This window comes from Bos taurus, chromosome 15 (assembly GCF_002263795.3).
Source record: "Bos taurus isolate L1 Dominette 01449 registration number 42190680 breed Hereford chromosome 15, ARS-UCD2.0, whole genome shotgun sequence".
Taxonomy (NCBI): Eukaryota; Metazoa; Chordata; class Mammalia; order Artiodactyla; family Bovidae; genus Bos; species Bos taurus.
Genome location: NC_037342.1, coordinates 35,049,286 through 35,067,917, shown reverse-complemented (window position 1 = coordinate 35,067,917; position 18,632 = coordinate 35,049,286). Strand labels below are relative to the sequence as shown.

At 46.4% G+C, this 18,632-nt stretch overlaps 1 protein-coding gene across 5 annotated transcripts in view; it reads right to left on the bottom strand.

Moving 5' to 3' along the window:
• ABCC8 (ATP binding cassette subfamily C member 8) overlaps positions 1-18,632 on the bottom strand; it is a 79,090-nt gene that overhangs the window by 41,554 nt on the left and 18,904 nt on the right. For all 5 annotated transcript variants that reach the window (XM_005216038.5, XM_010812502.4, XM_005216041.5 and 2 more), the window contains 4 exons: positions 15,113-15,277; positions 11,718-11,873; positions 5,563-5,697; positions 5,079-5,241 (listed from right to left, as the gene is read on the bottom strand). In XM_005216038.5, coding sequence (XP_005216095.1) covers positions 5,079-5,241; positions 5,563-5,697; positions 11,718-11,873; positions 15,113-15,277 — 619 coding nt within the window. The remainder of the gene's footprint in view (positions 1-5,078; positions 5,242-5,562; positions 5,698-11,717; positions 11,874-15,112; positions 15,278-18,632) is intronic.

The window sequence follows — 18,632 nt, the reverse complement described above, 5'->3', positions numbered from 1 at the left end:
GTGTCCGGCGCTCGAGGTGGTGGAAGTGAGGCGGGAGGCTCACAGCCAGCTGAGCCCTGCCTCCAGCTCCCCAGACACCGCCCCCCAGCCATCCAGTGGCCCCCTCCCCAGGCAGGCCAGGATGTGCATCAGCAGCCCACTGCGGCTGCACCAGCTGGCGGGAGGAAGAGCAGATGCTGAAGAAGTCCCGAGAAGCTGGAGAAGTCTGGAGGTCACCTTGTCCCCAGACACGGGCTGTCTTCAGTCAGGGCCTCCACCCAGGGGGAAAGAGGGAGCTTAAGACTCACCAAGAATAGCCAGGCCCTGGGTTTCCAGGAGGGGCAGGTGCTGGGTGCTCTGTGAATGGCAGAGCTGGGTTTGGCGGGGACGGGGGGTTGTTTTTTGTTTTTCAGGACAAAGTATGAGGCCAGTCACATTTATCCAAAGTGAACCACCTGAATGTGGTTCCGACCCGAGCGGGAAGAGGGAAGGTCCCTGACCACAGAACACTGGAAAAGACGGCAAGCCCCTTTCCTTTAAACTCCTTCAATGCCTCCCTGCCTCAGGGGGAAACCCAACGCACAAGATGCAGCACCATCTGTGGGAATGAAATAAAAGAGGCCAGGGCCAGGTGTGCACCATGAAAGCAAACCCCGGGGGATTTAGAACTGACCACAGGCATGGCCCCTGTTCACGTCATGGTCTCCCACAAGACGCGGAGGGCAAAGGCCACGCAGCCTCCTCTCCAATGCCCAGGGCCTCAGTAGAGTCTGGCAAAGAGAGAAGGCTCTGGAATGAGTGCTGCATGAAGGACAGAATGAACGGGCAGCATGTCGGCTGGGTGATGGGTAGGGCCTGGGACCCTTCTGTCACCTCTGCAGAGCTTGTCCTCCAATGCATGGCTGGACTGGACACCTAGGGCTATGTGGGTGCTGCAAGAAAAGAAGGGTGGGACTGACTTCTAAGAGGAAGCACAGCACTCACCCCTGCTTTTCCTCACTTGGTCTTCTTACTAAAACCTGGCCTGTGCCAGCTGCAGCCAAACCTCCTCCTGCATGAAGCTTTGTGTGCACTCCCTGCCCATGTGGGCTTCCTTCTTCTCTATTCTCTGCCATTTATTGGCTGAGGACCTCAGAGAGTCCGTTCCCTTCCCTGAGCCTCAGTCTTTCCTGCTGTAAAATGGGACAACAGGGGCACACAGCTCACAGAGTCGTGAGGGTTAGTGCGGCCAGTGCAGAGCAGGTCCTGTGGTTGAGAACTCCCAGCCACACTGTCTCATGTACGTGAGCGCTGACTTCTCAGCAGAGTATAAACTCCATGAGAATAGCAGCACATCTTTTGCCCTTTTGGGTGATTAACACAGGGCAGGGCTCGCTCAGTGCCATCTGAGTAACTCACATCTGTTTTTCTTTAAGAAGAAATACCCATTCTGGATTTTGATAGCAGGGAAACTGAACTCATTTCCTTTTCACCCCCTTGTGCTGACCTGCCCTGCACCAGCTCAGGGGTCCACACACAGGAGATCTCAGTGATGCTGACACTGAGACCATCAGATAGAGTGTCACAGGTAACCTTGTCTGCCTGACAGTCTGACTGCCTGGTGTATGATGACCAGACTGAAAACCCCGCAGGCCGCACCACCGATGGGCCCCATCAGGACACGTGACTCCAGGGCTCCACTGCGGCACCAGGACCCCATGGTTGGTGCCAGAAGGGAGGATGAAAGATGCCCCATTACCTCAAGCCTAATCACCTGTGTCCTAATTCCAGGTGACAGAGAGCAGAAGGCAGGAAGTCCAGGAGGACGTAAGTGAAAACACACTCAAAGCTAATAACTGCAGCCTGGCAGGGCCTCTAACCTGTCTCTCCCCATCCCACCATCAACCAACACAGAGAAACCCATCCCAGGAAAGGTGAACACCCAGCGAGCAGCACTTGGCTTTCCAAGCTCTCTCTCTCCGAGGGCTTTTCCTGTTCCCCTCTCTGCCTTCTTCCATGGACCAGCCTCGGCTGCTCTGTTTATCTTTCTAGGTCACCAAGTACTGGACAGGTTAGGGGCCCTGGGCACACCCCTGCATAGCTCCAGAGCCCCTGACTCCTTCCAGAGTCATCTCAGCTCTGGACAACAAGCAGTCTCCTTGCCCTAGGTCCTCCTTCCCCAAACCCTTCACAAAGCTATGGCTTGTTGTCTGGGGGCCCATAGGACAAAAAGAATTTATTAGACAGGCTTCATTGGGCTAGCCCGGAAACCTAGGCATCTTATAATGCTGTTTACATAGGAAGCCATGTCCCAGCAGGCTGTAGTTCAGATCGCAGGAAATGAGCATACATTTCCTAGATGCAAAGGAGCTCCCACATGCCCCCGTCTATATGGTCCAAGGCTGCCTCTACCTTGCTGCCAGGAATCTTGGGGACTTGGTGCCCCCAATTTCCTTTCTGCTTCCCTTCTCTCTCTCCCACTGTAGCAACGGTGAGCCTGCCCCACTCCACCCTGCCACATTCTTGTTGGAGGGAGAAGCCCTCCCCTACCTCAACAGCTGTTCCTCCTGATGGGGTGTCTGGAAGCCAAGTGTCTGTAACTCACGGAGCTGAACATAGTGTGGGGTTACTGTTACCACGACCAGACCCAGGGGTAGGCAGAGCTGACAGACAGGCTGAAGAAGGCCTGGGGTTGTGGACACTGGTTTCCCTGAGCTCCCCAGAGGCTCCTTCCCAATTTCTCCTGTTCTATCAAGTGCTCACAAGAGTCCCTTGGATGGCAAGGAGATCCAGCCAATCCATCCTAAAGGAAATCAGTCCTGATTATTCACTGGAAGGACTAATGCTAAAGCTGAAACTCCAATACTCTGGCCACCTGATGAGAAGAACTGACTTATTGGAAAAGACCCTGATGCTGGGAAAGATTGAAGGTAGGAGAAGAAGGGGACAACAGAGGATGAGATGGCTGGATGGCATCACCGACTCAATGGACATGAGTTTGAGTAAGCTCCGGGAGCTGGTGATGGACAGGGAAGCCTAGTGGGCTGCAGTCCATGGGGTCACAAAGAGTTGAACACAACTGAGTGAATGAACCAAACTGATCAAGTGCTCAGTCTAGGAGGAGGCCACAGGGTCATGGCAGAGGAACCTGGAGTGTCTCAGTGAGGAGTCCAGGAAGCCTGCGATGCTCATCACTCCATTCTGTGAAAATCAGCTCTTAGCAGGATTTCCTGCAGAAAGATGCCATGGCTGGTGCCATGATGGTGGATGGGCTGGTCACTGCTGCATGGACCAGGATACCATCTGTCCTGTGCTGTCTGGCCAGACACAAGGAGGTGCTCAGTGCAAGCCCTGCCCTGTGAGAACCTTCAGGTTGAATGCAGGCCACTTTGCCCCGCCAGACCCTCTCTCTAGGCAGTGGACTGCCAGGAACACACAGATGACCCGAATCCCATCTCATTCCCCCGTGCCTCTCTGGGAAACACAGTCAGTGCACCCTCCACTGCTACCCACTGCTGGCACACCCACACGTATGTCTCTTCCTGGCGCATCAAGAGAGCCAGCTTCAGCTGGCGGAGGGGGTGGTAGTGTCTCTCTCTCCTAATTCCCTTCGTTTCCCATTCCCATCAAAGCCCATTCTAGGTTGCTTTTCTTCCATTCAGAGACCACAGCCTGAAAATGGTGTTCCATTGTGTCCTAAGTTTTCTTCACCTCATTTAGGTTCTCAGCTCTGAGAGTCTCAGAGATTCCAGAGAATCTAGTCTGAGCCATGCTATTAACCTAGAAGTGACCTCAGGGAGATACCCACTCTGGGCCTCAATTTCCCATCTGTAAAATGGTTCTCCTAACTTGCAAAAACATTTCCCATTTACTTATCCCTGCCACATTCTGTGTAATTTCCACAGATATATCTTTTTATTCAAAAATCCCCTCTTTGGCTATGTGAATTCATTTAACCTGTACACTGAGTTCTTGCCCTTTTATTTTTTCTCTTTGGGGGCTTCCCCTCAGCCCTTCCTACAAAAATGGCTCTTAAACTGGGCAGATCAGGGAATCGGTATGGGGTCTTCTAGCTGCTAAATATCTACATCCTGATTATGGACTTGGGCAGTAACTGCAAAGCGGTGAGTCCATGGAGCCACTAGACCAACTGTGGAGATAAACTCAGGCCAGGACTCGATCCACGGCCTGACCTCTATATGCTCACTCTGACCAGGAAGCCATCTGAATTCAAGAACTGAATTTCTAATTTTGAGAAGTTCTTTTGGCTTTCTTTTCACTGTTTTGCCTTGTGCCCTCCTTTAGCTCTTTAGTTATTTTAACACGTATATTTTATTATCTCTTTCAAACTATTCTATCATCTCTAAGTATTGAAGAACTAATTCTATTTTTTGCATTTGCTGACTTTCACTCTGATGGTGCATCTTTTCTGGTGGATTTTAATTTCTTAATTATTAGCTCATTATTTAACATGAATGTTTGCCACTGGAGTCCTATGTTCTCTGGAAAACGGTTTTAACATGTGTATCTTCTGGGACCATAAGAGTTTTATGCTTTTTGTTTTTTTTTTTCTCTATTTTCTGGATTTGGGCTTCCCAAACCACTTGACTAATGTAAATTCAGTATCTATACCTGTAAGTACCTCAAGTTTGAGCTTTTGTTCTTTAAAGAGAAAACTTCTCACTCCTCTGGCCCCAGGGAGACAAAAGCTTCCTTGTAGCTTCCTTAGGGCAGTGGCAGCTCAGCCTGACTTATTGAAGAGAAGTCCTCACACTTGGGAGAATTCAAAACTGCTGTTTTTTATTCATTTACTGATGCCTCTCAATAACACATCAGCTTAGTAAGACATCAAAGACCACATCTGTCTTTCTCATCACTGTCTCTTGAGGGCCAGCCCAGTGTCCTGCACGTGGCAGGCTCTCAATACAGTTGCTGGATCAATGGCTGAGAACACTGCTTTCTGGCAGCTCTAAGAGACAGTTTGATCATCCCTGGATGGGATGGTCCCAAAGTCTCCTGCTTTTGCACCCCTACTTCCTCCTCCAGCCCCGACACCCTATCCTGGCATGTAGGCAGCAGTACACAGTGCTGGCTGGTTGGTGGAGGCGGCGGGTACTCACTGGAGATGGAGGTGCAGATGGCGAAGGCCCTGAGGCTGGTCATCTCCTTCTTGCGGGTCATCTCAACCCGCGTGCGGAAGATGTTCTCCCAGGCATACAGCTTGAGCAGCTTGATGCCACGGAGCATCTCGTTGGTCTGCTTCAGCCTCTCATTGGAGTACTCCTGCCAGAAGTCCCCAAGTCAGAGGAGGGTTTCCTTTGCCCCCATCCCACCCAAGAGGAAGAAGCTGAGTCAATGCCCTTGCCGTTTTACAGATGATGCCCAGCTTCTGTCCCCACAGGAATGTCCCTGCATTAACCCTATTTCACAAAGAAACTGAAGTCTGGACAGCTGACGTGACCTGTTTAAGGTCAGTCACAGTGTGGATGTGTGAGGGGCTGTTTGGTGGCACCCGGGGGAAGAGTGAGGAGACCCACCAATACGAGGGGAGATGAGTTGGGGAAGGATGGGGAGAGGGGCCACATGCACACTGTGGATTCTTACCAGTGTGCTTCGCTGGGCCTGGGAGAGCTTGGTGGCCACGAAGTACTGGACAGGGGCCAGTACAATGATGACAGCCGCTCCAATTAAGGCACTGATCCCGAGGATGTAGTAAAGGAGAATCACACCCACGATGATCTGAGGGAGGGTTGTGGAGATGAGTTCCCTTTGACCTGGGGGCTGCCCTGCCAGGTCATGTTGATGTTGTTCAGTCACTAAGTCGTGTCCAACTCTTTGCAACTCCATGGACTGTAGCCCACCAAGCTCCCCAGTCCATGGGATTTTCCAGACAAGAATACTGGAGTGGGGTGCCATTTCCTTCTCTAGAGAATCTTCCCAACCCAGGGATGGAACCTGCATCTCCTACACTGACAGGCAGATTCGTTATCACTGAGTCACAAGGGAAGCCCCTGCCAGCGGGTATTAACAAAGTCTGCACTCCACCCCCCCAACCCCACCACCCTAAAGTGGGACATGCCTTGGTGTCCAGCCTTCCAAAGTTTCCTGGGAGAAAAGACGAGGTGTGACAGTGTGATTTCAGAAGGAGGGATTAATACGATGGGTTCTCACACAAGCAGAGAGTTTCTGGACTGGCAACTAAATACATTTATCTGCAAGCTTGACTGGGGCATTCCTTTCCAGATGGAAGCCAGTCTCAGAGCTGAGGCTGCACAAAGAGTGACGGTACCTTTTGTTCAGTTTGCTGCTTATCAAGGTTGATATTTCACTCTATTGGAAAAAAGTGATACCTGAGAAAAGAGGTAAAAGAACGGCACCCATGCCCGACAAAACGAGTCCAGGCTCTGAGAGTTTACTTTTTATTCTAATGTTCCTGGTGTCTTTAATTTTTAATGAATCCAGTAGGTATTCTCTAAAAAGAGAATTCATTCTGCTTCTAGCTTTATGTGAGTGACAGCCGGCTTCTGAATATTGATGAGAAGTGTAAATTACTCTTGCCAGCCCCCAAAGCCTCAAGATGACAATTTCGCAGGTTGCCTTCAAAGGCAGACACTTCTAAATTCAGGGCTTATTCTGGAAGAACAGATGTGCTGTCTTCCTTAATTGAAAAAAAAAATGGTAAGGTTGGCCCTGCACTGCCTGAGCCCTCATCAAATTGGCACAAAGCTCCTGCACCATCTCAAGGAGAGAGGAGTGGGTGGCTGACTCTGTAATATCTATTAATTACAGAACACCTCCTCCATTAGCGGGTTCTTAGGGGCTGGAAAATGACCCCTTCACCATCTACCTCCCAGTGTTTAGCTGATGTTAAATGCTGGCACGGGCAGGCAGAGGAGCACATTAGGGAACATTCCTACTCTTGCTAGAACACACTCCCATTGTCATTCCGGAAAATTATCCTTGGCATCCACCCTTTTCATTAGCTGTCCTCATTTGGAGGCTATCAGGGTGTCGTTCAGCAGCTTGAGTAAAAATGGACACCACAAAAGCTCTTAGAGCACTCCCAGAGCACTCTTAGGGCCCCAGCTGGGTATAGGTATCTGTACCCACCACCACCTCCAAGGCTGGCAGCTGCTGGGGATGTGACCACTGTTGCCACCAGGCTTATCCCCACAATTTGTCCACCCCGTGTCATGCTCCCCAGACCCTCTGTCTGCTCTGTTCTTCTGCAGGGGTCTGAATGGACCACGTGGAAGAACACACCAGAAATCAGGGATTTGGAGTGCGCAAAGCAAGTGTGGGGAATAAAAAGACTATTTTATCTCCTAGTCACAGGCCAGGAGAGCAATCTTGTGTAGTAGTGGGGTGATCACAGTCCAAGAGTCGGGAGCCCTGAGTTTGAATGCAGTCCCAGCACTTACTGGCTGTGCAATATTGAGTCTCAGCTTCTTCATTTTTAAGGTGGTGATTTTAACTGCCCACTTAGCAGAACTGTTGTGAAGATTGCATGCATACATGCTAAGTCACTTCAGTCATGTCCGACTCTTTGTAACCCTATGGATTGAAGCCCTCCAGGCTGCTCTGTCCATGGGATTCTCCAGACAAGAATTCTGGAGTGGGTTACCATGCCCTTCTCCAGGGTTGTGAAGATGAAATGAACATATATAATAAGCACATATATAGTGCCTGGCACACAGCTGGAGACAAGGTGGCTGATCCTCCTTATTAAAATAAACAAACAAGCCTCATGGGAACTCTGTCACTAGGGAACCACAGAAAGGATATACCTGGGTATGGTGTTGCTACCAGCTTGCTGGGTCGCCCAGGGTAAGGCCCTTGCCCTCTCTGGGCTTCCAATGCTCATGGGATGAGGTGGCACAGAGGTCCCCACTATGGGCAAGTTCCTTAACATAGTTGTCCATAAGCTTCAGGGGGCCCACAAAGCCCCTGAAATTGTAGGCAAAACGTGTGAATGCACTTTTGTTTTTCTGAGGAGAAGTTTCATTATGTTTTCAAAAGTAATAACCTATATGGGAAAAGAATCTAAAAAAGTGTGGATACAGGTGTATATATAACGGATTCACTTTGCTGTACACCTGGAACTAACACAACATTGTACATCAACTATACACCAATGAAAATTATATAAAAGAAGTGTTTGCAGATCAGTGACGGTGTAGAGCTGGGGGCAAGTATGAGGAGTGACTCATCCAGTGGGTATGGGTTTCTTTTTTGGGGTAACGAAAGTGTTCTAAAATTATGATGATGTTGCATAATTCTGTGAACATGCTAAAACCCACTAAACTGTGCACTTTAAATGGATGAATTATATCTCAATGAAAGTGTTATTTAAAAGGCATATGTAATCCAAAAAGATTCCAATCAGGGACAGCCTTTGGGGATGAAGGAATGGGGCTCCTGAGCTCTTTTCAACACCATCAAAAGCCTCGTGTGCCCTGTGGATAACCAGGCTGCATATGGAATCCTGAGCCGGTTGAAGGGATTATATTAGTTCTGGTGGTAATACTGGGTCTTGAGGGTTGGTCAAAGCTCTAAGTGCAAAGGTACAGTCTTTGAGGAATTAAAAACAAAAAATCAAGGTCTTCCTTGGTGGTCTGGTGGCTAAGATAAATGCAGGGGGCCTGGGTTTTATCTCTGGTTGTAACTAAGGGTTTGCATGCCACAATGAGTATTGAAGATCCCGTGTGCCGCAACTAAGACCCAGTGCAGCCAAATGAATAAATAAATATTAGAAAATAAATGTAAAAAACCTAGAAAATCAAATGATACTTCGTGATAAATAAGTATAGATAAGTAATCAGTGGGGGCTTCCTTGGTGGCTCAGCGGTAAAGAATCTGCCTGCAATGCAGGAGACTTGGGTTCAGTCCCTGGGTTGGGAAGATCCCCTGGAGGAGGACATGGCAACCCACTCCAGCATTCTTGCTGGAGAATCCCATGGATAGTGAAGCCTGCCAGGCTACAGTCCATAGGGCCACACAGAGTCGGACATGCCTGACGTGACTAAACAGCAGCAGCAGCAAGTAATCAGTGGAGGTAAAAATTCCTACCTAACTTTCCTCCCACTATGTTGTGAGGGTTAATCACACAAGTGAGAAAAGCTGGACAGGCCAGGCACAGGGCAGGGGTTATTAGTTGTTAGTTAGTATTAGTATTGTTAGCAATGGTCCCTATGAGATAAAAACTATTATTAATAGTAACCAGGTTTGTTGCAGTTTTGTGGACAAAATCTCCTGAAACGAGTTGTTTAAGGGAAAACAAGTGAAATGATAAAAGATAAAATGGTAAATCTTAGCAGAGCGGAGGGGGCACAGGGGTCTGGGAGTGAGTAAGTGGGGCATAACATATATGGCTGTTACCATAAAAAGGACCATCAGATTTTCTACCCTACATCCAATCTTGTCTAGAAGGAAATGGCAACCCACTCCAGTATTCTTGCCTGGAGAATTCCATGGACAGAGGAGCCTGATGGGATAGAGTCCATGGGGTCACAAAGAGTCGGACATGACTGAGTGACTAATACACTTCTTCCAATTTTGTCTAGCTGCCTCCCTATACAAGCCTCTTCTATTTTCCTTTAGTGTCTCTTAAATACAAACTTTGAGTTTCCCAGGTGGCTCAGTGATAAAGAATCCACCTGCTAAGCAGGAGACGTGGGTTTGATCCCTGAGTCAGGAAGATTCCCTGGAGAAGGAAACAGCAACCCATGCCAGTATTCTTGCCTGGGAAATTCTACAGACAGAGGAGCCTGGTGAGCTACAGTCCATGGGGTTGAAAAAGAGCTGGACATGAGTGAGCGACTAAACAACACTCTATGTCAGGCTCCCTGCTTGGTGCTTTGCCTACATTATCTAACTGAATCATCAGAGCAACTCCAGAGAGTAGGAATCTTCCCCTTTTTCACAGATGAGGAAACTAAGGTTCAGGATAGGTTAAGTATCTTGAACCCAGGGAGCCTGCAGACTTTCTGGGAATGGATCTGGGATTTGGGCTTTTGACCTGAGCACCAGAATGAAGATTCACCCCCAGGCACAGGACAGGAGTCACAGACTCTGTGGTGGAAGAGCTCAGGATGGGAGAAGGAGCAGACGAGGCCAGGAGTCAGTAAACCATGCAAAGAATTCTCATTCTATTGTTGGAGGAGAACGCGCCTCCTCCAGAGCCAATCTCAAAAGTTGTCTGGCTTTAGAAAATGCCATGTTAGCCATCTGTATGTCTTCTTTGGAGAAATGTCTATTTAGTTCTTTGGCCCATTTTTTGATTGGGTCGTTTATTTTTCTGGAATTGAGCTGCAGGAGTTGCTTGTATATTTTTGAGATTAGTTGTTTGTCAGTTGCTTCATTTGCTATTATTTTCTCCCATTCTGAAGGCTGTCTTTTCACTTTGCTTATAGTTTCTTTTGTTGTGCAGAAGCTTTTAATTTTAATTAGGTCCCATTTGTTTATTTTTGCTTTTATTTCCAATATTCTGGGAGGTGGGTCCTAGAGGATCCTGCTGTGATGTATGTCAGAGAGTGTTTTGCCTATGTTCTACATATGTATAGAACAGTCTTTTGGACTCTGTGAGGCGGGGGGGGGGGGGATGATTTGGGAGAATGGCATGAAAACATGTATAATATCATATAAGAAACAAATCGCTTGGGGCTGGTGCACTGGGATGACCCGGAGGGATGGTATGGAGGGAGGTAGGAGGGGGGTTCAGGATGGGAACACATGTACACCCGTGGCGGATGCATGTTGATGTATGGCAAAACCAATACAATATTGTAAAGTAAAAAAAAATAAAAAAGATATATACATAAAAATAAAGAAAGTGCCATGTTTTAGATTTCCAAAATTAAAACAGGCTTATTGGAGAATTTAGAAACGAATAAATTAAAATTTTGTAGGGCTTCCCTGGTGTCTCAGTGATAAAGAACACATCTGCCAATGTAGGAGACATGGGTTCAGTCTCTGATCTGGGAAGATCCCACATGCCGTGGAGCAACTAAGCCCATGCACCACAACTATTGAGCCTGTGCTCTACAGCCCTGGGAGCTGCAACCACCAGACCCTCACGCCACAACTACTGTGACCCACGAGAGAAGCCATCAGAATGAGAAGCCTGTGCACTGCAATGAACAGTAGGCCCCACTCACGGCAACTAGCGAAAAGCCCACTCAGCAACAAAGACTCAGCACAGCTAAAAATAAATAAAATTTTAAAAAGAATTCATTTCTTTAAAAAATCATTTGTAAGCCCCCATGAGGCCCTTTAGTTCTTTTTTTCCTGTGTGGAAAAATGTGTGCAAATGCATACATATGTGTTTTCCAATTTAGCAGGAAGCACACTGTGAATACTAAAAACACATGTTTTTAGATACATGCTTTGAATACTAAAAACACACTTAAAAACACATCATGAACACTTTTCAATGTAAGTAAGTACTTTGCTATAACACGACTTTTATGTGAAAGTGTTCTACACATGATTATCCTTCAGTTGTTGGGTTTTTTTAAGGTTGGCTGCACTTTTAAAGTCTTAGTGACCATTGCCTTCTTTGATCATCAAGAGAGACGCCTAGACCCCTTGGAGAGTGTGAGGCAGTGCAGACACCCAGGATACACCCCGTGGAGATCCCAAGGAGGTGAAAGGTATAGGTAAACATGGAATGGAAGACGGCAGGCTCTTAGCCACCGGGCATGCACCAGCAGATTCCGATTTTGTGTCTCCCAACTCCCAACAAAGCACATGTCCCTTACCTGTACTGGCATGGCCCAGAGGTTTGGGCACAAGAAGAAAAACCACATGAGCTGGTTGGTGTCGATGGCTACCAGGTTACAGATCTGCCCGGCTGTCATTTCCCCCATGGATAGGTTGGAGGTGGACAGGTGCATAATTTTATTGTAAATCTTGGTCTGGAAATGAGAGTAGAGTGTTTCACATTTGTCATCATCAACCCCCTAATCACCACTCCAGATGCCATGTGTCTCTAAAGTGCCAGGGGCTTTTCAGGCCTCCCCCCATGGAGCCCCAGAGCAGCCCTGTAAAGGGCACTGCATGACTGTTCCAGTTTTATAAATGGAGAAGCTGAGGCTCAGAGAGGTAAAGGGCTTTGACTACAGTCCAAGCAAGTCAGAGAGGCAGCATTCCCATGAGGAATCTACACCAGCATGACAAGCTACTTCCCCAGCAAGCAAGACCTTTCCCTTGGTTGGTCTTAACTGGACAGGACTTAATTGGCTTTTAAATCTTAAATGCAGATTGTCATGCCCAGTCGTATTCTTGATTTACTGGAGGTCAGTGGAGAACATACTTGAGAGCCATAAAAATGATGAAAGGTGGCAGCCATCTGTTTTAATGTGGTTTCTCCAATGGGGAAAGGGGTTTGCTCTGGGGCTAAATCTTGTCTTAATTGAGCCTTGAAATAAATACCAGGGTTCAGCCTGGGAAGGTCTTATGTGAGACAAATGTGTATGTCGATCAGCCCTAGCACTATCCCCAGTCCAGCCACCCCCGAGGATCTTGTTCTGTCTCTCCAGGGCACATGAGGAACAGCCATAGTAATGGCTTCCCATGAGCTCTGAACCTAAAAGCTCTATGTGCAGAGTGATTGTGCCTTCCAGAAAGATGGCAATTTTCAGGCTATGTGTCCTGAAACAAGGAAAAATGCATTTCTGTCTTAATGACCTGGGGATGTCTGCTCTTGAAGGAAATTTTATTGTGCATTCTGTTGTAAGGTAGATTCCCAGCCCTTAATTCATCTTTTGTGTAAAGCCAGGCTTTTTCATGGGGCAGGTCTGCTTAAAGCATGAACTTCTTCTGTCTTTTTTGAATTATGTACACAATGGTTTAGGTTTAAAATAATGGCAATGACTTCTTTTTGACAGATCTAGGCTTATCCTAAGTTATATACAATCGGTTTTTAAAGAATAATAATAAATCTAGTTTCAGTGAAGTAGGAACATAAGTAAACTAACAAAGAAAGCATTATTAAGTAAAGACTAGCATTCACAGAATTACACAACTAAAACCTGGTATATGTCAAAAATTATATACAATACAGGAATTTTGCTTCATAACCTTTTGTGCAAGAACTGTGGCTGTTCTCAAACTCACAAAGACATAAATCTTTATCTATAGATTTCTGTAAATCTTTGAATGGAAGAATTTTTTTCTAATTTGTTCCCATAATTAATGCCAGCATTTTCTTTTGGGGACATAATGTATTAATCTTTCTTATTCATTCAAAATATTCAGACAGTTTAATAAAAACAATTACATGCTACTACATTAAAAAGCCATATTTGGCTCTTTTAGCATAATTGGAAAATATTAGGTTAGAGTGTGATTTATGACAGAAATAGAAAGTAGATTTAATTACAAAACTGCTTGGCTACAAAACTGGCTGTTTTTTGTAGTGGTACATGCCTGCTTATCACTGGAAGGCTCTGAACAGAGGTTGGGATTTTAGAAAGGTTTTCTGAACTTGCAATAGCTTGGTTCTCCTAGATCTGAACCCCTATGAGTCTTAAGGGTCTTGGATTTTTCTGGGATCTTTCCATCATTTTCACATGAAGACCTTCATGAGGAAATGGCTCTGCTTTTCAACAAAAAAAGCATTGGCGATGGAGTGTTGTCATGCACAGCTTCACAAGTTGTGTACTACACAACTCCAGGGGGCGCCATTCACATGGACTATACCAAGATAACCAGAGTTTGGGCCTTGACACTGTCCCCAGCCTAGGCTGTACCCTTCTCCTTAGTCCCTTTTCTGCATTGCTTCTGATCCTGGCTCCCAGAGGACCAGTCAGTGTAAATGACTTTGAGGAACATTTCTGAAGAATGAGGCAGCTTTGGGATTTAGTCACAACCTCTCAGTGTTCTACTGACTTCATGGGAATTGCTGGGTAAGGCAGAATCTGCTAGCTGTCCCTCATTATCCATTCTCTTCTTTTCATAAGAAGAATTTGTAGCAGGGTAGCATAAAAGCCTGTCAAGAATAAAGCCATAGTTTCTAGCTTCTCTAGGTATAGCCATGGGGCCAAATGTTCCCCAAAGGGATGGGTGAAGATCTCTGCAACTTCTGCATCATGATTTGAAAAGAGGGCAGCCTTCCCTCCTACTGTCCCACCTTTATTATTGTTGGTTTAAATGTAGACACAATAGTGGCGATATCCATAGTCACATTAAACCATGGGACAAAGTCATGTGAGAAGGCTTGGCAGCACAACAGTACAGAAGGAGCCAAGATCTCTGATGACTGTATCAGCCCTGACCAAACGTGAAAGACAAACTTCCATCCTATTTAAGCCACTATCACACTGGGTCTCTCCATTCTAACAGTGGAACTAAAATTCTAACGAAAACACTGGGGCTCATTACTATCTTGCCTAAAGGGTCCCTGAATCCTTCCTGACCTTGATCAGCCTTCCAACAGACTCTGAGGAGGAAGTCACAGCAGGCAGTAGCAAGAACCTAGACCCAGGGACCAGACAGGCCAGATATGTCCCTCTCATCATGGCCTGAGACTTAAGAGCTCAAATTGATCTTGGTCTGGTCTGAAATCGCTCAGTCGTGTCCAACTCTTTGTGACCCCATGGACAATAGCCCACCAGGCTCTTATGTCCATGGAATTCTCCAGGCAAGAATACTGGAGTGGGTTGTCACTCCCTTCTCCAGGGGATCTTCCCAATCCAGGGATTGAAACCTGGGTCTCCTGCATTGCAAGCAGATTCTTTACCATCTGAGCTACTCAGTCTATCTAATCCTGGTATGTCAAAGATGCTTTTTTGTAGCCAAAGAAGACTATCCAGTAGCAGAGCCCTGGAACAGAATTTGTAGAAGGATTATGAGGCTGCACTTGCATTCAGCAGGAAAAAGTTCTGTGATTGATTAGTGATGTCTGTCCCACTTCGAGGCTAAGCAGCTGACAGCTCAGATCTAGTCCAAGGCAGAACTAGGGCTGGAACTACTACAGTTCCAAGGCCAGCCCAAGGCACTCTCCACCGTGTCACACTGCCTTGTCAATGGTTAGTTTCAAAACACTGTCAAAAGGCAGCAAAACAATACATTCACAGGGAAATCATTCTTGAGTGTTCATGAGGACACATAATGTGCTCCTTACTGCATAGTGAAAAGATAATCATTCAAGTACCTGTATTGCTCCTCTCAAGTTAATTCCAGTTTCAATGGCGACATAGTAAGATGCTTGCAGAAATGTCCTTTGCAGTAGGAGGGCAAGGAACAGAAGCACGGCTAAGACATAGGCATTCGCAAGGAACTCTTGGGATGAGACAAAGTAAACTCCGAGAAACTGTGTCTGTTGGAAAGAGAAATTCAGAGGTAGCTGTCATTGCCAGCAAAATGACTGCCATTAATACCTGTTATGGGCCACAGAGGCCATTGTTATAGGACTCTCCATGCTTGAAAGCCTTGTGCAACTGTTTATGAGTGGAAAATCATCAGGCTAAACATTCTTGTAACTATAGGGAGAGTTGCCTATCGTCTGTTCGTCAACCCACTTAGGTAAACAGAATGTGACCCAGTTCTAACCTCATGTCCATAAATATGATTCTTAGCTTTGTGGGCATGAGGCCAGGGGATTTCACTCTGAATGGGGGCAAGAATAAATAGAGCAAATCATAAAGCAGTCAAAACTAGAACCACTACAACAGATCGCACGAGATGTATTCTCTGCTACAAAAGTGGAATCAGCTGAGGTTTAGTCTCACACTCACCAACAGCCTGCACTGTAGAAATTTCTGGGCAGAAAGACCAGCAGAAAACACGGCAGCAGTGCTCCCAGGGAGGGATGGACCGCATCGCCTGTAATGGACCATTTCAGACCCAAGCACCCCAGGCTTGTGGGCTCCTGGGACCTCCTTTCAAATGGAAAGCTTTCTGAACCTCCAGCAAGATCTCAGATGATAAGCAGTGGGGAAAAAAAACCAAATGGTTTGATTTTGTTGCTAAAGATACCAGAGAACAACAGCATGTCTGTTTCTAAATTCAGCATCAACAGCTCCTAGGAAAACTTTGATCTTGATTAAGTCCATCGCTCCACATCAATGTTTCCATGAAGACACAGCTCACCCCTTTCTGAGACTCTGCCCTGAACTCTGCAAGTGATTTGGAAGGTTGTGAGAGCTGCTGCTGCAGGGTAAAGAGTGGTGGGAACAAAATGATGAGAAGGAGCCTGAGGGCGTGTCCACACCAGGATCAGGCTGAAAGGGTCAGGATTCTAAGCGGACGCCTTTTCTAGAGTCAGAAATCCCTGCATCCTGGACATAGACCTTTCTGACAGTAGGAAAGATTGTGCCTCTTGGTTCAAGAGTGCCCTTCCACCAGCTCTCACAGGTCCATGGAGCTGGTTCTGGTTACAACTATATTTCCCTTCCTCTGTGGAACAGGGTCACTCCCTTTTGGGGTCAGCAGGAAACAGTCACAGGGCACACTGAGGCCTCTTAGAAAGAGGGTCCTACTGAAACCTGAAGCCCTGATTCTGCCTCACTTGTTAAAGCACAAGGGGGAAAGGCAGAGGGGGAAGGGAGAAGGAAGACAGTGGGGGTTGCTGGGAGCAGCAAAATGGACCTTAAAATTGGGCTGCTGAGTTTGAGACCTGATCTTACAGGGAAGCAAGGGGCAGGGCCCAGTGTTCACCAGGTACAACGCTCACAACACCCAGTGAGAAGCACACCATTATTAGACCAGTTTTATACATGAGGAAATGGAGTTTCATCATGGTTCAGTGGCTGGCCCAGGGTCACATGCTGATAAAGGAAAAGATGTGAACATGAAACCATGTGAGGCCAAAAACGCTCCCGTAGATCCACTACCTGAGCCTCATCCAACCTGTTAACTTTGAGTCTCCTACTGTCAGCTGCAAGCTTGTGACCTTGCAGGGACTGGAACCTGCCCACTTGGCTAGTTCCAGGTCCAAAATGAAGGCATCTGGTCTAGGGAAAAACCTGGTCCTGTTTAACATGCCTTGGAATTCTTCCGTTCTACCAGCCTATGTAGCCTTGGAATTCTTCCGTTCTACCAGCTTATGTAGAGACCCAGCTCTGGAGAAGGGACTCCATTATTTTAAAGCCACAAAGGACATGGTGGGGATTTATCCCAAAGGAAATACTTTTACATAATGAAATAGCTGTATGTGCAAAGATGTACTGTCTCTGGGTTAGAGCAGGCAAAAATCCATGTAAATGTGTAACCACAAGGGATGGTTAAGTATATTATGATACTCATGGGAAACACTATGTATCCAAGAACACCAATCAATATGAAAGCTCTTAAGTAGCATGGAACGGCTCACATTCACTATATCACAATGATCAGAAAGCACATAGGCTGCAGAATGAGGGCTAGAAAAATCAACCGATCTCACTGTTTAGGTTACGGGTGCGTGTGTGTTCTTTGTTAAATGCACTCATCAATATCTGTACATTTTCCACAAAGCAACAAATTCTCTTTTTAGAATTTGTTGGAATTTTTGGTCTAAAGAAAAGCCTTGCTCCCTTTCCCCAAAATGCACACACCCTACGGTCAGAAATAATATTTATTTGGGTCAAGAGTTTTATGACCTGTTAAAATGAAAATCTGCCTGCAGGTGTAAGTCATTGGGTCATTTTTTTATCACTCTTCAAAGAGACAGAATAAAAGAGATAGAGGCCAGAGTAGCTACCTTTTGATTAAGAAGTAGGTACTAGACTAGCCAAAGAGGCCAGGGATATTGCTCGTGGATGGCAAGCCCTGGGAAGCTTCAAATGGCTGTCAGGGCACTGGCATTGCCCAGCACCTTGACAGCTGGAGAGAAAGGCCAAGGACTTACAGCTTGACATTTGATGAGTGGAAAATGCTTTGGAAGATCAGATGCCCTTGTCTCACATTTTCATAAGCTCTCAGGGAAGAAATTGTATTTGTTTCCAGGGGTTTTCATAGTAGCACTCAATAAATATATTTTAAAGTAATCAATGCATATGATCTTCATCTCCCATCTACTTTTTATAGAAGCTATCCATTTCCCTATTTTACAGTTGAGCCAATCAAGGCATGCTGAATGTAAGGTTCCAGCTCTGGAAGGCTCTGGTAAAAATGTTGATAACTGTCTTTGACTGCTTATAGACCAAGGCATCCACCCATCCAACCACAACCATTTGACATGGTGGTTTAGAGTTTGAGGTTAGCCCATATCTGAGTTCAAGTTCTGGCTCATTATGTTAGTGACTGTGTTTTTAGTAAGTTCCTCAACCTCTCTGAGCTTCAGTTTTTTTACATGTAAGATGAAGCTATTAAGGGTTTCTACTTCAGAGAGCTGTTATGACAATTCAGTGTAACAATGTAAGTAAAAAGTTTTCTTAGGACTTCCCCAGTGGTCCAGTGTTAACACTCCACACTCCCAACGCAGGGAGCATTGCCTTGATCCTTGGTTGGGGAACTAAGATCCCATATGTTACATGGTGTGGAAAAATAAAGATTTGTAGTAAGCATGCTGCTCTGCTGCTAAGTCACTCCAGTCATGTCCGACTCTGTGGGACCCCATAGACGGCAGCCCACCAGGCTCCCCCATCCCTGGGATTCTCCAGACAAGAACACTGGAGTGGGTTGTAGTAAGTACTTATACTTACTACATGTAAGTATACTACAAGTATATGGTAATGTCTACATTTTTCATT